Source organism: Oreochromis niloticus, linkage group LG3 (assembly GCF_001858045.2).
Source record: "Oreochromis niloticus isolate F11D_XX linkage group LG3, O_niloticus_UMD_NMBU, whole genome shotgun sequence".
NCBI classification, from domain to species: domain Eukaryota; kingdom Metazoa; phylum Chordata; class Actinopteri; order Cichliformes; family Cichlidae; genus Oreochromis; species Oreochromis niloticus.
Window position 1 is genome coordinate 40,556,955 of NC_031967.2, and position 21,983 is coordinate 40,578,937.

At 39.4% G+C, this 21,983-nt stretch overlaps 1 protein-coding gene across 5 annotated transcripts in view; it reads right to left on the reverse strand.

Annotated features, from left to right (window-relative positions):
* Window positions 1–12,161: 12,161 nt before the first annotated feature.
* The window catches only part of LOC100702057 (uncharacterized), a 38,914-nt gene continuing 29,092 nt past the window's right edge, over window positions 12,162–21,983 (reverse strand). The window contains exons 1-7 of one of the 5 annotated variants that reach the window (XM_019363274.1): window positions 18,765–18,877; window positions 16,126–16,221; window positions 15,113–15,214; window positions 14,467–14,826; window positions 13,567–13,650; window positions 12,779–12,879; window positions 12,162–12,594 (exon numbers count right to left, since the gene is read on the reverse strand). In XM_019363274.1, coding sequence (XP_019218819.1) covers window positions 12,574–12,594; window positions 12,779–12,879; window positions 13,567–13,650; window positions 14,467–14,826; window positions 15,113–15,203 — 657 coding nt within the window. In that variant the 5' untranslated portion in view covers window positions 15,204–15,214; window positions 16,126–16,221; window positions 18,765–18,877 and the 3' untranslated portion in view covers window positions 12,162–12,573. Of the gene's footprint in view, window positions 12,595–12,778; window positions 12,880–13,566; window positions 13,651–14,466; window positions 14,827–15,112; window positions 15,215–16,125; window positions 16,222–16,388; window positions 16,430–18,764; window positions 18,878–21,983 lie in introns of those variants that run through there. The other 4 variants (XM_025902575.1, XM_019363276.1, XM_019363277.1 and 1 more) reach the window with 4 other exon arrangements.

Here is a 21,983-nt window from a genome sequence, read left to right on the forward strand (position 1 = left end):
AGAACCAAAAACAAAAACAATGTTGTGATGACAGAAACAGTTTGTAGCTCTTCAGTGTTGGTTTCCTCACATGTCCTGATGAAGCTGCTCAGTAACAGTGTCACTGAGGTTGGACACTGTGGATTTCTGTGGTCGACTCAGACTCTGAGGCCTCCTTCAGGGATGTTACCTGGACCAGCAGCTCCATGAAGAATTAGCCTCACGTGTGTGTAAGCCACAAAGACTCTTGTGTTAACAAGTCCAACTTAAAGCAGAAATGATCATGTTTACAGTCTTCTACATGAACCAGTGTTGGTCTGCATGGATACTTTTACCTTCATATCATCTCTATGGTTTGTTTCCTACACGTCTGTTACTGCACTCAGCAATAATTAGCAGGTGTGTGTCTGTGTGATGCAGTTTATGGATGTCATTTTTTAATCTACATGTGTATAAATGAATTGTCTTACCAGAGACGGTGACTCTGCAGCTGTTGGAGCCGCGGCCATAACCTGTGTCCACCTCACACAGGTACAGACCCGAGTCCTCAGTCCTGAGTCTGGACAGCTGGAGTCTGATTCGTCCTTCTCTGAGGGCGTCTTTGTCACTCTGGACTCGTCCTGAAAACTCTTCATCCTGAAATTCTGAGAACTCAACACCACCACGAAGAAAATACAGAGTTGAGTATGTTTGATCAGTATTCAGGTAACAGGAGATCTTCAGTGCTGAGATGGACATGTCTGGTTTGGTGGTGAACGTCCACTCCAGTGTGATGTCGTGGTTCTCCTCTGCCTGATAGGAGCTCTGTGTCACATCCACTACAAATGATCCTGTTGAGGAGACAGAGAGGAGCAGACACACTCACAGCTTTATACAACATCAGAACTGTGAAACACAGGTATCAACAAAGCATAATTTCTGTTATAAATCCAAAGAATTACAAGGCCCCCACACCACAGTCTGTTGTACTCATTCAGTCATAACTCTATATTGTCCTCTTGGTCGATCTGGCTAGTTTCCAACAGTTGTGATGTTGAGAATCAATTTTTTAATGTTTAAACAAAACAACCAAAAATGAGCATAGATGAGTTTAAATGCTCAGCAGTTTTTGCTCACCTCTGCAGAGGACGAGTGTTAGAAGCAGCACAGCAGCAGAGAAGGCCGAGGGTCTGTGTGTGAACATCACACTGATCTCCTGAAGAGCCATCACTCATTACTCTGAAAATCAACAAGTAAAACAAGCTTCCTGTTACTCTCTGCATCTCACAGGAAGCAGCCCAGCAGTCTAATATAACATCATGTGTTTTATTCTAAATGTTACTGTTTCTGGTCCTTTAACAACATTAAAGCAATCTTACCTCAAGGTTCTCTGTAGCGTGTTTCTTCATCTGTCTACTCTGAACAACATCTCTAAACTGCAGATCCTGTACTGTTGATCAATAAGTTCCTTCACTCTGTAACAATAACAGGAAAACAGGTTCAGTCCCAGTGAAGTCATATTTAAGAAGCTGTTTCAGTGTTGAGCAATTATGCATTTTTTAAAATAATTACTATGAAAAGAGAACTTTAGATTGTCACTGATTAAATAACAGAGTAATGATTTTAGATATATTCTGGTCAGGCTTATACTGGGACAAAAAAATCAGCCTTGAAGCTTTGGTCAAAGCAGGTCACCATGATCAGTCTAAATAAATAAATAAATAATATATCTAATATATCTACGGAACTGCCTCTGCTTTCAATGAGAAGTGACGCCGTCCTCACTATAACCCATCACTAACATGCTGTAAAAAGAAAAGCAACTGATTTTTTTTTTTTTTTAAATTTGGATGATAAATAATATTTTGGGGGGTTTTTCCTTTTTGCCTTCCTGTGACACAAAAAGACCCCACACCAATAGATGCTATGAGACGCACGATCTGATATCGTCGTGTTGGTGTTGTTCCCAGATCATCATGAAAATGTTGTTCCAGGATCAACATTGCAAGTGACCAATCAGAATGTTGTGACGTCATACTTTTGCGACTTCGGGAAAAACCGCCGTAAAACAAAAAAATGTACTTAAGCTGCGAGAAACCGCCTCTGTCCGCCGATCAACGGACCCTAACCGCGACCCTAACCCTGACCCTAACCGTTTAATAAACAGTAAGCAGAATTGATATTGTCCTTGCAACATTGGAATTTCATAAATGCACGAATGGCTTGGCGCGCCAAAGAATAACGTCACAACAATGTGATTGGTCACTTGCAATGTTGAACCTGGAACAACATTTTCATGATGATCTGGGAACAACACCAACACGACGATATCAGATCATCCCTATGAGACAGTGTGTGTTTGTTTAGCCTGTATTATTAATACATATAAAATCCATAAAGCTACACAACATGGGGTGGTTCATTTACAAACACAAAACTAACTTTGCTTTCACTGTTTTTTGTTAGAAAAAATCAAATTGTTGCTTAAATTTGCACAAAATGTCAGAAATCTGTCATAAACTAAAATTTAAACCTACTTTTTTCATGAGTTGTTCGGTTAACCCTCTGAGGTCCAAAATGTTATTGGCCATTTTGACTACTTTTGATTTTACATTCGTATTTTACTTTGTGGCGGTTTGTGATATGGGCAATATGGGCTGTTGCCCGGGGCGGCATCATGGGCATCTGCAAAAATGTTGCTCGTCCCCATGCTGCCCCGACATCATGCCAGCACATTTTTGTGATTGCATGGGCACCAGCTAGTTTTGCAATGAGTAATGTGCTGGGAGGAGAGGAGCGGGGTGGCGGGGGATTCTCTGGCTGGCTGGAGCAGCATCTAATAACCAACTCACAAAATAAACAACAAAATAAACAAAATAACAAAATAAAAACAAATCAACAAACACAAAAGCACCTTACATCATGATACTGACTTTTTTTTCTAAATTCTTTCACACACATATACGCGAGAGCCCTCAGTGAACCTGCTTGCTGCTGCTGCTGTGCTGAAGTCTCACACACAACCTGTCGAAAGGGGAGGGGCAGGCTGCTTCCAAATAAAGCACATTTCACTCATAATATCGTCAGTCCAAGCCTATTATGTATTCAATATTTTTTTCCTGGGTTGTACAAAATCCCAGAAAAAAAAAGTATACAAACCGAATCTGTGCACTAAGGTGTAGGTCTGTTGGGTTATGTTGTGGTGATTCTCGGGTTGGGGGATGGGTGCTGATACCGGAGTACAAAATTAAAACCAATGGAAGATGGGCAAGAAAAGTATAAAGCCATCAGGGATAAACCTGCAGACCTGACAGGAGGTGTTTCACTGCACCTGTTTTCCACCTGGAGACAGCGTTTACATTGTAGTCTGCCTTTGTGACATTTATTAGTACCCTCACTGACACACAAAACAAAACAACGAATACACTACCCACTAACTACACAAGACAACACAACACACAAAGTATACACTCCAAGATAAATGTCTCTCTCATTCGGTCGTTCTGTCTTGCTGCCGTCACTCCCAAAACTTTCCCCTCTTCCTAAACAACCAAATCACACATGTTACCTTGTTTTTTTTAATTGGTTGACTGTATATGGTGTTAAATAGGCCTATACTACTGTACTTTAATGTGGGTCATAAAGGTGATACTTCAAGAGCCATATATTTTATGAGGTGGCACTCACTGTGAAAAGTTCGAGAAGCACTGCACTATGCAATATATTCAATTTTAGAATTTATATTCAGTGTTAACTGTAGCTAAGCTCAACATGGTAATGCACTTTAAGCTTGTGTGAATGTGTGAATGTGTGTGAATGTGTGGATGTCTGGATATGTAAAGCGCTTTGGGGTCCTTAGGGACTAGTAAAGCCCTATATAAATACAGGCCATTTACCATTTACCATTTAATGCTAATCTTATATTAATAAACTACACTGTCATATGTAAAAAAGGTGGCACTAGATCCGCCCCTGTGCAGAACAAACCTGATGACTTGTTGATGAATGTAACCATCATCGTCTTAACTAAAAAAGCTAAAAAAAAAATCGTGTAACTGATGATGTCATAATTCAGCACAGACAAGTCCATACTCAGTTAAATCTTAGATTTATGTTTCATAAATTGAGCAAACGTGCTTCATCTTCTGTCGTTTCAGACAGCTGGGCTCCTGAGTTTGTGTCAATGAGTCATTTTTTAAAGTAGCTGTCATGACAGAAAGAAAAAAAAACCTTGCTGCTGCAGTCAGCTGTGTTTTATCTCTATGTGGCAAATACAATAAAGAAAAGTGTTTGATGGTGGATCATTAAACACTCACCAAGAACATTGATCAGCTCATACACCACTAAACACCAGCATCCAAAATAATTAGGTTACACTTCTTTTTCTAAAGACGCATCAGATACGATGTTCACTTGTTTGAGTGATGATCGTGAGATTAGTCAGCAGGGTTAGAGTTATGTTATGATCTTTTATTTTGAAATTAAAATTCTCCATAGCAGTGTAAGTTAAGCACATTTCTGAAATTGAAAGCTCAGAGTTTCTTTTAAGTCACTTCAGTGAGACAGTCCTGCAGGTCTCTGCATGATTCCAAGAACAGTTCTTTATAAACATAAATATAGATTTTTCTCACACTTTGCTGCTGCATTTGGAGCTTTGAGGGACCCCCACCCCCCAAACAAATAAAAAGAAGCCTTACCACGGATAAAGATCCCATATTCCGACACAGTGATCCAAACTGTTGTTGTCAAAGTGAAATGTGTCACTGGAACTGAGCAGGTAACAAACTGAAACAAGGATTAACGAGTCACTGCAGTCACTGATCTATTTATCAGGTAAACACTGAGCATGAGGGACGCAGGAATGGCTGACCTTGATTGCATCACAGCAAACACATTAATGTTTCTTCACCTTCGCAACCACACTAACACAACTTTAATGTATCATGATTTTGCAGTATTTTATATATTGTATTCTATTTTTGTCATTCTCCAGGTCTGACTTGCCATTTCTGTCTTTCTGTCCTCCTCAAGCTCTTCCTCTCTCCCTTCACTATCTGTGTGTCTTTCTCTGTGTGTGTGTGTGTGTGTTTGTGTGTGCACATTCTGGTGTTCTCGTCTTTGTGCAGCATGGGCTGCACGTTCCTGCCTTTGATGATCTCGTTAAGAGCCAATATTTAGGAGAGTATCTAAGTTGTAGTCAGCGCTGGGTTGTTGTATAACAAACAGACAGTCTTGTTATGTGACAATTACTTACCTGTGTTCTCCTATGGAGTGGAGATGGAGAGAGCTCAGAGATTCTTTGTAAATTGGAGGAACTGTGGATGGAGTGTTTTTGTACATGGAGCATCGCACTGAGAGCTGGGATTACACTGCTGTGAATGTCAAATTTTTGGAACGGTTGTTTTTGCACCGGTTTCACAGTAAATAATTCACTGTCTCTGCTAAGGAAGTCCTGCAATTGAGTCCTGCTTTTCTGCAAAGTGGCAAACCCTATGGTGCACTTATCTGATGCTTTTTTACACTACAATAAATTTTAGTATTTCTTACCATTATGCGGTGGCCACGGTTGTGCCAGATAAATGAGCTTATAATAGATTATACTTACACTGTAAAGTGACTGAAGCCAGATGAACGACACCAACACAAAGTCATCTTAAACATCACACCACTGCAACAAGAATGCACTGATGTTTGCACAGGTGACATTATTATCATTGCTGTCAGCTCACAGACACATACTCAGTAGCGCACGTTCATTAGGCAACACCACTTGACTCTCAGTGTCTCAGTATTTCTGACCAGAGCTCATCAACTGGCACAGCAGTCTCAGTCATGGTGGACATTGTTAGCGTCACTCAATACCACACAAACGGGTGCAATTCACATTAAAACACAGTAACTCTACATGTGAACGTTAGCGTGAACCATGAGTCTAGTGCCCTCTGCCCTTCAGCACTAACAGATTTTCCTTTGAAAGTAGAAAAAGTGAGCTCTCTGGCTCTGATTGACAGAGCGCAGAGCAAATCTGATTAGTCTAAAACTCAAAATCAACCAAACACCTCCAAAATTAATTTATACTTAATTCTTTTAAAGAAGCATCAGATAAAATGTTCAGTTTTTAAGTGATCATCTTTACCGAAGATTTGATTGGTCAGTAAGGTTAGGTTATGACCTTTGATTTTGTAGCTAACTTAATACTGAAAGTACATGTCATAGTCTGTGTGTAGGCAGGCAGGAAAAAAGACTCAAGTGCAGGACTCGTGGAGGCAGAAGTGAACACAAAAGAACCACAGCTTTATTGCTGGAGAAGTACAAAACTCAAAATGGCACATGAACGGAACAACACAGGCAGGAACGGTGGTACGACCTGACAAAGAGCACTGAAGGACACACACTATAAATACAGAGGCAAACACACGGGGAACAAGGACCAGAAGGGGGGAACACAGCTGATACAAATTAACTGACCGGACCAGGTGGACGCAAAAGAGGAAACATCAACATAAGACACAGACCTTCAAAGTAAAACAGGAAATTCATCGACAAATCTCAGAGGCACCAAACCAAACTATATTAAGCACTAAAGAATAACAAACCACAAAAATAATACACAAAACATTGGGTCACAGACAGTTCAGAGCTTCAAGTCAAGTCTTGCTCCAAGAACAGTTCTTTACAAACATAGATGCAGGTTCTTCTCTGTTGAGTTCTCTGACACAAAAACAAACAAACAAACAATAAAAAGAAGACTTAGCACAGATGAAGACCCCAGACTCAGACACAGTGATCCTAACTGTCGATGTGAAAGTGAAATGAGTCACTGGAGCCAAACAGGTAACAAACTAAGACAAGGATTAATGTGTCACTCCAAACCAGAAACTCTTGTCTGATCAGTTTCTAAAGGTCATTGCTGCACATTTAATGGTGTATTTATCAGTAAACACTGAGCACTACAAACACAGGGACAGCTTCACAAAGAGGAGCTCAAACTGGTTTCAGCAGAAAAGCATTAAAACTTAGATATGATGATTCTTGCTGGTGTGCTGTGTAAGGTCAACATTTAGAAAGTAGGGTACCAAAATTTAAAATATATATATATGTATAGAAAAGACCCCTTTGTCCTCTGACTTTCCCTAAGGTCAACAGATCAACCTGTAAGTCAAAGTAATGATAAGTCTCGTCTCGGTCATTATTCATGCGTTCACTACAGAATAATGATAGAAGAAAAAGACAATCACTGATTATGATACACATGATTTCCAACATGGTGAATGTACTGACACACTGTCACAGCCGAGCTCACACACTGAAGAGCAACCAGAGACGGGAAGAGACTCAAACTCAGGAAACAACTATTTATTTACAATAACAGAAACATCTGTTTATTAATTAATCAGTAGTCTGATTTAGCTGAAAGACAAACTTCAGCTCTCAGACTGAAGTTATTTGTTGGTGAGTGGGTCCTCATCCTCAGTATATTATGAACACACTGTTACCATAAAACAATCTAGAGCACAAAATATAAACAATCAAAGTGCTGATGTGTGAGATGGTGGAAGCAGATGTTAGTTCAGGAGAGTGCTGCCCTCTACTGGCTGATCTGCAGTAATGCTGCTCTCGTCCTTCCTTCTACTCCCACATTTATACAGCAGCTCTGACTGACAACATGCTGTCACACTGAAAACTTCACATCTGCTTCTTCCTCCTCAATAATTCATCTTTACAGTCTGATCTGCAGCTTCAAGGACCTCTCTGCTCCTGACTGTGTGCTGGTTTCATTCACATTTAGACCTTCTTCTTCCTGCAGTTATTACAGAGTCACAGTAGGGGGAACCAAATGTGACTGCAGGTGGCAGTTGGTGCTAAAAGTGCTGATTTGTTTGCGCTGTAACAGTTTATCAAACTTGCTTGTTAAGTTCATGCTGATCAGTGTTGTATCATCAGTAATCAGTGATCAGTAATCAGAAACTAATTACTGACTACTTCCCCCAAAAGTAATTAGTTACTTAGTTACTTTTTAAAAACATGATTTACAACCTAAATAGGTGATAAAGCGATAGATCTTTCAGCCCAATTCTACTTTCTGCATAATCCATCATACGAAATGTAATCAAATGGAAAAAGTCTCTTTTTAAATTTTGTTTTTATTAGTTTTAATACTTTAACTTTATGCATCAAACAAACATTAAATTATATGCAACATTCTCTGACTGGAAGAAATTAGTTTAATATTTAAACCTATTTTCTGCACATTCCTGCACATAAAATAAAATATTTGTGTTTACATTCACTCTTTCAAATAGATGCAAGTGAAACACAGCAGAAAATAAATAAAATCAAAGACTCAGCGGTCCTGTTGCTCTATTTTCACCTGTACAGGGAGTGCAGAATTATTAGGCAAGTTGTATTTTTGAGGAATAATTTTATTATTGAACAACAACCATGTTCTCAATGAACCCAAAACACTCATTAATATCAAAGCTGAATGTTTTTGGAAGTAGTTTTTAGTTTTAGCTATTTTAGGGGGATATCTGTGTGTGCAGGTGACTATTACTGTGCATAATTATTAGGCAACTTAACAAAAAACAAATATATACCCATTTCAATTATTTATTTTTACCAGTGAAACCAATATAACATCTCCACATTCACAAATATACATTTCTGACATTCAAAAACAAAACAAAAACAAATCAGCGACCAATATAGCCACCTTTCTTTGCAAGGACACTCAAAAGCCTGCCATCCATGGATTCTGTCAGTGTTTTGATCTGTTCACCATCAACATTGCGTGCAGCAGCAACCACAGCCTCCCAGACACTGTTCAGAGAGGTGTACTGTTTTCCCTCCTTGTAAATCTCACATTTGATGATGGACCACAGGTTCTCAATAGGGTTCAGATCAGGTGAACAAGGAGGCCATGTCATTAGTTTTTCTTCTTTTATACCCTTTCTTGCCAGCCACGCTGTGGAGTACTTGGACGCGTGTGATGGAGCATTGTCCTGCATGAAAATCATGTTTTTCTTGAAGGATGCAGACTTCTTCCTGTACCACTGCTTGAAGAAGGTGTCTTCCAGAAACTGGCAGTAGGACTGGGAGTTGAGCTTGACTCCATCCTCAACCCGAAAAGGCCCCACAAGCTCATCTTTGATGATACCAGCCCAAACCAGTACTCCACCTCCTGGAGCTCTCTGCCCTTTACCAATCCAGCCACGGGCCCATCAAGACTCACTCTCATTTCATCAGTCCATAAAACCTTAGAAAAATCAGTCTTGAGATATTTCTTGGCCCAGTCTTGACGTTTCAGCTTGTGTGTCTTGTTCAGTGGTGGTCGTCTTTCAGCCTTTCTTACCTTGGCCATGTCTCTGAGTATTGCACACCTTGTGCTTTTGGGCACTCCAGTGATGTTGCAGCTCTGAAATATGGCCAAACTGGTGGCAAGTGGCATCTTGGCAGCTGCACGCTTGACTTTTCTCAGTTCATGGGCAGTTATTTTGCGCCTTGGTTTTTCCACACGCTTCTTGCGACCCTGTTGACTATTTTGAATGAAACGCTTGATTGTTCGATGATCACGCTTCAGAAGCTTTGCAATTTTAAGACTGCTGCATCCCTCTGCAAGATATCTCACTATTTTTGACTTTTCTGAGCCTGTCAAGTCCTTCTTTTGACCCATTTTGCCAAAGGAAAGGAAGTTGCCTAATAATTATGCACACCTGATATAGGGTGTTGATGTCATTAGACCACACCCCTTGTCATTACAGAGATGCACATCACCTAATATGCTTAATTGGTAGTAGGCTTTCGAGCCTATACAGCTTGGAGTAAGACAACATGCATGAAGAGGATGATGTGGACAAAATACTCATTTGCCTAATAATTCTGCACTCCCTGTATAGCAGGAGTAGGGCAGGTTTTAGTAACACAGTAACGCAGCGTGCTTATGGGAAAGTAATGGTAATCTAATTACCTTTTTTGTAATAGTAATGCCTTACTTTACTCGTTACTCGAAAAAACATAATCGGATTACAGTAACGCGTTACTGCCCATCTCTGATGCTGATACAGTTTATTTTTACAACTAACATGTAGTTTAATTGTGGATCATCAGCGGTGATTCTGGCCTCTGAAAGGTCATAAATGTGAGTGTAGACAGACAGGATGACAGCAGTGCTGTTGCAGAGCTTTCTACAGATTATTAGAGCAGCAGCACAATAATTAGTTCATATGTATTTGTATGTATTTAAGCTTGAGCCAGTCAAAGAAAACAAAAACAACTTTAACGTGTGTGACTGGTGCACAGTGGCTGTGGATTCATGCTCAGAGTTAGGTTACATCAAGTGTAGCAGAGATTCATATGAACTTTAACTGGTGATCCTGAGATCCATTGACTGAACTCCACTTTTGTACCAACGACATAGTGTCTAACATAAAGACAGTATAAACAGTGTACTGTCAGTATAAAGGATGGAAATGAGCCAGGACAACTCATGAAATATCTGCTTACGTCTGGTTGAATTAAGTTGTGTAAATCCACAAAGAGCAGCAGGTCAGCTGATCACAGCCTGTAAACTCAGAAAATCTACTGAAGCTCTCAGCAGTAATTATTGTGAGTCCTGATTCGTTTGCCAACACTGAGCCAGTACAACCAATTTTAGGGTTCCCACACCTGCTGAATCCACTTTAAGTTAAGTCAATATGTAGCGCTTACGTGGGTTTATATACAGTACCAATGAATAATAACCAAGGTAATGTGTAATTTGGGCTAGTATCAGAAGATTAGGAATGACTCTTAGAGCTCTGGTACATGAACGGCAGAAAAACCAGACAAACACAGTTGTGTAGCTTAAAAGTACATTAGTGATACTAAGCCTTTTAAAAGAATTTTGTAAACAACATAGAATTACAACAGGTTTTAACAAAGGCTTCAAGTATAAGTATATGCTGAATCCACTTTAAACCTTGACTGTAATCATTTTCCTGTTTAGAGGCAAAATCACCGTCTACAATGTAGACAACAGAAACATGTCTGAACTGGTACTTTTTCACTTTTACTCGAGTAAAGAAGTTAATATAAGATTAGCATTAGCTTAAAGTGCATTAACAGGTTGAGCTTAGCTACAGTTAACACTGAATATAAATTCTAAAATTGAATATATTGCATAGTGCAGTGCTTCTCAAACTTTTCACAATGAGTACCACCTCATAAAATATATGGCTCTTGAAGTACCCTTATGACCGTCATTAAAGTACAGTAGTATAGGCCTATTTAACACCACGTACAGTTTACATGAGACAATTTCATTTCTTATATGAACGTCATTTATTTGAACTGTCATAAACAGGATGTGACGAGTGATAATAATAACATCTGTACTGCATAAAAACATTCACAACAGGGGGGATTATCCGGTCTTTAAGTGATGACCTGATGAAACCTGCCTCCAAACTACTCTGCATTTATTAAGGCGGTTGTGTTTCTAACATGTTTTAATGCTTTGTATCTGTTCTATTTAATCTGTGATCACTGTCAGCCTCCTCTCTCAGTTTTTATCATCACTGTTCATTTTAAAGCTCCGTTTTTAAAACCTAACAATGTAACTACAGCACAGTCCATGCAGCAGTATATTAATGACTAACCTTATTGCAGTTGCTCTCCTGACTGAAGTTTGGTCCGCTTACAGCATCCTGCCATGTGACTGTATTTGTTCCTAACCATCGGGAAGGCCTAGGGAAACCAGCGCTCTGTAGGCTTTGGTATTTATGTAAAAAATAAGCTCGTTTTTTTCAGTCATCCAAAGCTGTTTAACTTCCAGACAGAATCACAGCAACTACATGAAGGAGCTTTCAACTCCAAAACAAACTAAGACAGTTTTCATGTAGTATGAGAAAATCCTCGACTGGGTGTGACACAGGCCCTGTGTATTTTTTTTAGTTGCAGTATTTTATATATTTTATAATATTTCTGAGTATTTCATCACATTGTGCTTTAGTTATGTTAAGATTATAAAGTTGAAACAATGATTAGACTGAAACTTTTCTGCTGGCAGCACCCAGCAGTTTGTCTTCTAATCAGAGTTCTTCTCACTGAGGTTTCTGCTGTTTTGATGTTGCATTAAAACGAGACACGAGTGTAAATATCAGTCCAACTACTTTTCTTACTTTGCTTTTTTAGCGCACATGAACAAATAAAAAGTACAGAAACCATTTTACTGTCAACAAAAGTGATAACAAGACTATTAAACAATGTATACATGAAACATGAAGCTCCATCCTGTTAATGCTGTTTGTGTTTTACCTGAAATGATCCTGTTTTTATTTCAACGTCTCAGGATATTTATAGTTCAAATGAGTTGAAGGATGTCAATATTGGACTGAAGCCTTGAATTCAAATCTTTTCTCTGTTGTTTGTGTTCTTTTTTATTCTCTCCAATGGTTCTTGGCACCAACTTACTGAATAGCATCAAACTGAAAACCTTAACTTTCATTTTTCCTCATGATGTTATAAATAGTTTCTATTCACAGTCCGAGATCTGCGGCTTCCAGCTGATGTTGTCATCATAAATCTGAACTAGAAGGTCAACCTGCTGAGAGCATCTTCCTCATTAACCTCCTGGTTTTATATGAGGAGGTCTGTTTTCTGTTTAAAAATAAAAGACAATTCAAAGAGTCACTGAGTTATACTGAATATGACAAGTTTAAGAAACTTTAAACTGTGACAGAGCAAATGATATTCTGACACAAACCATGTGTCAAAAAATATATTTTGATAATTTTATATTTACAGCTCTTATAAGAAAATCCTGGTTTTCTGACAGACTTACAGGTTCTTTACAATTCTGATAAACAATAAATCCCCATGAGACCAGAGAGATACAGATGTATACAGCCACGACGATTGCTAACCAGAGTGCCAGAAAAAATTCTAAGGTACAAAAACAGGAAAAACATAATTTAGTGTTAATGATGTAAACGAGCACATTTTAAAGACAGGAAGTGGAATTAACCATTAAATAACCAGTATTACTCTGAGAGGTGAACACCAGACATTATTTACATGTTTCTGATGCACAGAGAATTTAATTTATCTCCACTTACAGTCTGGTGACCTCCAGGTTACATCGGGCCTTTTGCCTAATGATAGCCAGGAAAGACTCGAGCCCCCGAAACCCAGAACTGGATAAAACTGATATTTGACATTTTGAATCAGAACCTCAGTATGTTTACCTGAAAGAGCTGCAGGTTTATGGGAGGATTTCACTTTGTTGTTTTCCAGATTTTCAAAGATGATCTAAGATGAAAACTGTTTGTATTGTTAGCCTGATGTTTCATTACCTACCAACCATTACCTTTCATTAACCCAACACTACACAGACTCAGTTTCACTTCTATAGAATGAGCCTAGTCTTGGACTCCTTTTAGTCTGAGACTGAACTAAATCCATTTCTAGAAAACTGGATGGGAGTGTTTTCTGTTCTGGTAAATTAACACAGTTCTCAGATTTGGCCCATATCTCCTGACTGTACTGTGTATAAACAATATAATGAAAGAATGATTTTAGTGTTTTGTAAACTGTAAAGTTATTTCGTTTTGTAAATATATATATATTTACCTATGCCTTTGGCCACATCATTCAAATCTGGCATTTGGAAATTTCCAGGTTGCTGAGTTGTTTCGGTCTTCCCAGACTTTGATTCTGAAATAAGATAAAATAAAATAACATTTTTTTTTTAAATTTCAGCTCAGGTGGTAGAGCAGGTCATTTACTAATCAAAAGGTCGGTAGTTCGATCCCAGTCTGCATGCTCAATATTTTTTTGGCAAGACACTAACTCTATGTTGCTCTCTGATGCATCATCACAATATGAATGTGTGTGAATGCTAAACACTGTGAACATGTGAAACACCATAGACAAAAAAGGGCTCGTGTCAATGGGTGAATGTACAAGTTGTCTAAACCAACAATGAAGAACCCAAAAACAAAAACAATGTTGTGATGACAGAAACAGTTTGTAGCTCTTCAGTGTTGGTTTCCTCACATGTCCTGATGAAGCTGCTCAGTAACAGTGTCACTGAGGTTGGACACTGTGGATTTCTGTGGTCGACTCAGACTCTGAGGCCTCCTTCAGGGATGTTACCTGGACCAGCAGCTCCATGAAGAATTAGCCTCACGTGTGTGTAAGCCACAAAGACTCTTGTGTTAAAAAGTCCAACTTAAAGCAGAAATGATCATGTTTACAGTCTTCTGCATGAACCAGTGTTGGTCTCCATGGATACTTTTACCTTCATATCATCTCTGTGGTTTGTTTCCTACACGTCTGTTACTGCACTCAGCACTAATTAGCAGGTGTGTGTCTGTGTGATGCAGTTTATGGATGTCATTTTCTAACTACACTGTTTTTCTGGTGATTTTTTTTCTGGTATCGGAAAATCCATCAAACTATCTTAAGAGAGCATTTGGGTTTTTTTGCTTTTCTTTATTATACATCTGTATGATAAATGAGTTGTCTTACCAGAGACGGTGACTCTGCAGCTGTTGGAGCCGCGGCCATAACCTGTGTCCACCTCACACAGGTACAGACCCGAGTCCTCAGTCCTGAGTCTGGACAGCTGGAGTCTGATTCGTCCTTCTCTGAGGGCGTCTTTGTCACTCTGGACTCGTCCTGAAAACTTTTCATCCTGATGCTTTGAGAACTCGACACCATCAAAAAGGTAATACAGAGTTGAGTCTTTATGATCAGTTTTCATGTAACAGAGGATCCTCAGTGCTGAGATGGACATGTCTGGTTTGGTGGTGAACGTCCACTCCAGTGTGATGTTGTGGTTCTCCTCTGCCTGATAGCAGCTCTGTGTCACATCCACTACAAATGATCCTGTTGAGGAGACAGAGAGGAGCAGACACACTCACAACTTTATACAACATCAGAACAGTGAAACACAGGAATGAACGAAGCATCATTTCTGTTATAAATCCAAAGAACTTCAAGGCCCCCACAACACAGTCTGTCATATTCATTCATTCTTTCATTCATATTGTCCTCCTGGTCGGTCTGGCTAGTTTCCAACAATTGTGATGTTGAGAATCAATTTTTAAATGTTTAAACAAAACAACCAAAAATGAGCATAGATGAATTTAAATGCTCAGCAGTTTTTGCTCACCTCTGCAGAGGACGAGTGTTAGAAGCAGCACAGCAGCAGAGAAGGCCGAGGGTCTGTGTGTGAAGATCACACTGATCTCCTGAAGAGCCATCACTCATTACTCTGAAAATCAACAAGCAAAACAAGCTTCCTGTTACTCTCTGCATCTCACAGGAAGCAGCCCAGCAGACTAATATAAGATCATGGCAGTTTCTCAATTCTCAAGTACGCGAGTACGTACTCGCGTTCTCGGCGAGTACGTACTGGCCGAGAACGCACGGGAGTACGTACCCGCCGAGAACGCGAGCACGGACTCGCGATTTGTACAATTGGAACACCTGCGTACGTGATGATGTCACAGGTCCGGAGTTTCTACTGCCGTCCCCTCTTAATTTAACTGTGAGTAACATGTTATGAAGCTTAACTTTAATCACAGCCAAACCGGTTTACTCAGGAACAAATAAAACACTGAAATAAACCAAACATTAACATTTAGAAGTGATCTAAGTGACTTATATATCATTTTTAACCTCAGTAGTGAAACCTCTATTAATAAAAATAGTGTACATGTACATACGTGTACATACCTTAATAAAAACAAACAGGTGAGATGTTAGAATGCTTCTATTTTTATTTTAGTGGACACTCAATACTATAGACAGCTGCTGGGGTTTCTTTAACCTGAGTAGTGAGAAAACCGCGAGCGGGGGGGGTTGAAAACGATGTGCCGGGAGTCCGCTGTTGAGTTTTGGACGAAATGCATTCTGGGATATTTAGCTGTACCAAGTCCACACAAGTCACCACCGATGCATGCTCGATAAAACGGGCGGAGCGAGAACACATCCGGGACTTTTTCGCGTTCTTGGCTTGATGCGTACTTCGAATTGGAACAGTACTTGGTCTCCGACTGATGACGTATCACGAGTACACGAGAACGCAAGTACGCACAAGTACGCATATTGAGAAACGGGGCATGTGTTTTATTCTAAATGTTACTGTTTCTGATTCTTTAACAAAATTAAAAGAAATCTTACCTCAAGGTTCTCTGTGGCGCGTTTCTTCATTTGTCTACTCTGAACAACATCTCCAGACTGCAGATCCTGTACTGTTGATCAATAAGTTCCTCCACTCTGTAACATCAACAGGAAAACAGGTTCAGTCCCAGTGAAATTGTCATGGACCTGGGTCTAAAGGACCAAGGGTCTTTGAATAAGTATGAGGGTGTGTTTTTTGTGCTGCTGTCCTGTTTCCTAATGTTTGTATATAGCTGGGTGTGTATGTGGGTGTGGCAGAGCACCTCTTCTTCAGCCCTGGTGGGGGTGTCAGCCAGGAGCCTGGCCACACCTGAGGACTAGAAACGCACACACACCTGAAGTTGATCAAGCCTCGTCTGGGAGCTATTTAATAGTTTGGCCGAGCTTTCCTTGACGCTGGATTGTTGCGTGAGACTCCACGGTAATGTTGTTAGTGTCAAGTCCAGTGGGTGTATGCCCACAGTAATTGAGTGTCCTGATAGCTGCTTCTATCGTTTCTTTCAAAAAGAGCCTGGAAAGCCAGCGAGCACATGGAGTGCAGAGAGCACGAGGCACGGATTTTTTGGGGAGGAAGACACGGCACGGGAGTCAGGGAAATGCATGGGGATTGTTTGTGTGAATATTTACTGCACTGTAAATAAACACACTGTTCACCGCAGCATTTGGATCCTTCTTTGCCCTGGCAAACCGTGACAGAAGTCACATTCAAGAAGCTGTTTCAGTGTTTAGCTATTATGCAGTTTCAAAATAGTTTATATGTAAACAGACCTTTTGATCATCACTGATTCAATAACAGAGAGTGATGATTTTAAATATTCTGGTCAGGCTTGTACTGGGAGACAAGGTCAGCCTGGACCAAAACATCCAGGCTGATTTTTGTCCCAGTAAAAGATCACAATTATGTGTCTGAAATAAATAAAGAAATAAATAAATTTATTTGACATAAAAATCTAATATATCTAATTAAAAACTGCCACTGCTTTAAATGAGAAGTGATGTCATCCTCATTATAATTCATCACCAACATACTTTAAAATTTTAATGACAAATTGATTTTTTTTTATTTATTTTTTCATTCCCCACACCCACAGATGCAGTGTATGTTTGTTTGCAGTGTTTCTCAGCACTTTTCTGTCTGTGCAGGCTTCCAGCTGCCTTCTGCTGCTCAGCAAAGCACACAAACCTTTTCTGTAGCACACATGCGTTGAATGTTTTAGCCTTGTTGTTGGTATTAATATTGATGGTGCAGCTGCTGAAATGTCAGTTATTGGACATATTTTACTGCATTAATTAATTGTTTAACTCCTACACCCAGCATAACTAAGGGAGGATTCAGGGTCACCTGGTCCAGCCCTAACTGTGTGCTTTAGCAAAAAGGAAAGTTTGAAGCCTAATCTTAAAAGTAGAGATAGTGTCTGTCTCCTGAATCCAAACTGGAAGCTGGTTCCATAGAAGACAGACTGACACAGCATCTGTTGTGCTGACCAGAGCTCATTAATATGCACAGCAGTCTCATACCAGACAAATAGCTGAAAATCACATTACAAATGAACAATAACTATGAGACACCAACACAACATTACTGGAATAAGTGATATAACACTGAACATGAACGTCAGCATGAGCCACGAGTCTTTGGCATAGCGCTTCTTCTTGAGTCGCTACTATATCTTCTTCTCTACCTTTGACTGACACAGTGCAGAACAAATCTGATGACTTGATGATGAATTTAACCAAACACCTTCAAACTTTAAGGATTATTTCTGAGGAAGCTGACTCTGCCTCCAAACAGCTGAAAAGTCGTGTTAACTGATGATTGTCACAGTTGAACACAGACAGGTGCAAACTCAGTTTAATCTACGCAAATTCAACAAATGTGGTTCATCTTCAGTCGTCTCACACAGCTGGGCTCCTGAGTTTGTATCAAGCTTTGTTTCTCAAAGGAGAACCTGAAATGATTCATGTGAGTTGACTCCACCCTCTATGTAAACAGCAGACCAATCAGCAACAGTCTGTTGTCAGCTCAGTGTTTATCTCTATTTGGCAAATATATTAAAGAAAAGTGTCTGATGGTGGTCCGTGAAACACTCACCAGAAACATCGATCAGCTGATACAGAACAAAATGCTAACATCCAAAATAATTAGGTTACATTTATTTTTCTAAAGAAGCAGATACTGTGATACTGTGTTCACTTGTTAAAATGATCATCTTTAACTGAGATTAGTCAGCAGGGTTGGGGTTAGGTTATGGCCTTTTATTTTGAAATTAACCCCTTTCCATATCAGTGTAACTTAAGCACATAACCATCACAGAAAGCTCAGAGTTTCTTTTAAGTTACCTCGATAAGACAAAGCCCAAAGTCTTTATAAACATAAATACAGCTTTTGTTACACTTTGCTGCTACATTTGGAGCTTTGTGGAGCTTTTAACTGACAGACACATTTATCATCTTGTATGTGCTCACAGTTTGACAGAGAAACAACAGTCTGACTTTATTCGGTAACATGCAGAAAAAAATCCCTTTGTTTTTCCATCACACATATTTTTATTTCTTCATTATTAGTTTCTTGTTTTTTGAGTTCTCCAACTCAAAAACAAAAAAAACAAGCAAACAAGGAAATAAACACAAAGACTTACCACAGATAAGGACCCGAGGCTCAAACACAGTGATCCAAACTGTTGCTGTGAAAGTGAAATGAGTTTGTTGGAGCCGATTAGGTAACAGGAACTTAAACAAGGATAAACATGTCACTGCAAACCAGACACTCTGGTCGGATCAGTTTCTAACATTCCTTGATGCAAGGCTTATTCATCAGGTAAACACTGATCGTGACAAACACAGGGAAGGTTTCACTTTATTACATACTGCGTCAGATCAGTACAGATCATGTGTAAACCAAACATTAGCTTAAAAAGGTTTCAGCAGTTTCTTCTCACCTTCAACTACAAGCTCACATTTTTCGTAGCATTTGCATTTCATTCTGTCTGTAAACACAACAGCTCTGAAAGTTTTGAATGTATTCTGATAAAACTCTGTAGGCTGTAGAGCAGGATCATGTTATAATGATCCAAATAAGTTTGATTTACATCCACTGAGGTCTTCATGGTCAACTTTATGATTTGCTGTTGAATAATTGACAAAAAGCCTCCTTAAAAGTGCACTGTGTAATGTCAACATTTATAACGTATAAAGATTTAAAATACCATGTCACATTTTACCTCTGAACTCTCCCTAGGCCAATAGATCAACCTGAAAGTCAAAGTAATTATATATAAAGCTGTTTATTTAAAACTATATTTCTTACTGTGTTTGCTGGTGAAAGATACAGACATGTAGAGAATGATAAATGTGGATTGTAAATATCAGGTTTCTTTGGAACTCTGACCTCTTCTTTAGGGTCAAATATGGTCAAACTTTCATAACATGCATTATTATTATTTTTATCTGAAATTCATTTTCTGCTGCCTCTATATCGGTGACATTTTTGCATGACTTTGTTTTCCATGTGCATTACTGTAATGCACAAAACAAAGATATTTATTAACAGAAGTTGATATTAATTTTTCTTAAAATCAAATGAATGCTGCACAAAAAGGACACAGCACAGCTGGAGCTCTGTGTGTTCAGCCTCTGAAGTCTTCAGGTGAACCAGCCTGTAGCTCCAGGTCATTTGCAGAGTTTCTGACCTCAAACAACAAACATCAGAGGTCTTTGTGATGAGATCACGGTCTGTTTGTCCTTTCTTTCATTTCCGACTCTGACATCAGCTCACAGCTTCTAATAAGTAGGGTTGCAAAATTCCCGGAATTTTCAAAGATGGAAACTTTCCATGGGAATAAACGGGAATTAACGGGAATTTATGGGAATAAACTGGGAATTTTCAAAATTGAAGGTTGGCTCTTCTTAGGGAACTTAAATATAGTTGAGCAAAGTATATTTTAGCATAATATTGACAAAAACAAACAAATGCAATTCCAATACACTTGAATATCCATGCCATTCCTTAATCACATGTACAGAGCACATGCTTGCTGCATGGCTATTGAGACCACCTACTGGCACTGTGCATGCCTCCATCATATGTACACATGGACCACACTTTTGAGCCTGAAGGACAAAGAGTATTGACGGCACACATTTGAGCCTGTGGACTTAACAAGTGAGGTAAGTTTTGATGATATTATGGGAAAATATATTCATTAAATGTTTAAATTGTGAATATCACATAAAATGTATTAATCTGGTAGATAGCAATCTGATAAGATGCTAAATAAAATGCTAGCATCTGTTAGATGCTAAATAAGCCATAGCTAGTATAACATAAAGAAGATGCTAGCTTCCTCATTTGGCTGTTTTGTTTTGAAGATCATTCCAGTTGTTTAGCTAGCCTTACTATTTATATCTGTTTATTATCATATTTCAATTGTATTATTACGATCTCTTGCATTGCATTAGCATTTTTACAAGCTCTTGTTTTATTTTACAGAAAAATGCCACGTGCGCTATCTGATGTGTGGAGACATTTTACACCAGCTAATGTACAAGGGAAATCTGTATATATGTGTAAGTATTGTGATAAGACGTACATGAAGAATGCCACAAAAATGCAGCAGCACATTGCAAAGTGCAAAAAAATTCCTCAAGGCCCAACACATGCAGCAGCCAGGGGTTCCACTAAAGGGGAAAATGAATCTGTTTCAGCTGTATCAGAGTCAGATACCCACTCATCAGCTCCTGGTCCCTCTGGCATCAGAGGATTCTTTGATTTTATGGATGACACTAGCCAGAAAAACGCAGATGAGTGTTTCGCTCGTGCAATCTATGCAACTGGCTCACCCCTGATGCTGACATCCAATGTGTACTGGAAGAGATTTTTGAATGTTCTCCGACCAGCATACACTCCCCCAACCAGACATGCATTGTCTACTCATCTACTGGATGAAGAGTTCAGTCGAGTTCAAGCAAAGGTGAAACAGACCATTGACCAAGCTGACTGTATTTCAGTCATCTCTGATGGATGGTCCAATATCAGGGGACAAGGAATTATTAACTACATAATCACCACTCCTCAGCCTGTGTTCTACAAGAGTGTAGACACAAAGGAAAACAGACACACAGGCCAATACATTGCAGATGAGCTAAAAGTGATCATCAATGACCTTGGACCAGATAAGGTTTTTGCACTGGTCACTGACAACACAGCCAACATGAAGGTTGCCTGGGCACATGTGGAGGAGACCTACCCTCATATAACTACTATTGGCTGTGCTGCCCATACACTAAATCTTCTCCTAAAAGACATAATGGCACTAAAAACAATGGACACTCTGAATAAGAGAGCGAAGCAAGTTCTGAAATATGTTAAAGGCAAACAAGTAACTTCCGCTACATTTCTGTCAAAGCAAAAGGAAAAGAACAAGAGTACTACACTGAAGCTTCCCAGCATAACGCGATGGGGTGGTGTTGTTATCATGTTTGACAGCCTTCTGGAGGGAAAGGAGTCTCTGCAAGAGATGGCCATATCCCAGTCTGTAGGCATCGACAGTGACATCAAGAAGGTCATCTTGGATGATGTGTTCTGGGAAAGAGTATCTAGCAGTCAGAAAATCCTCAAACCTATTGCAGCAGCAATAGCGAAGATAGAGGGGGATGGTGCCATCTTGTCAGATGTCCAGTGCCTTTTTGCAGAACTCAAAGAAGAAATCCAGACAATTCTGCCCACTTCCCTACTACTGAAAGCAGAGGAAACGGCTGTGGTCAAGTCATTGGAACAGTGGAGGGAGTTCTGCATGAAGCCAGTGCATGCAGCAGCATACATGCTGGACCCCAAATATGACAAGGGCATACTTTCTGGG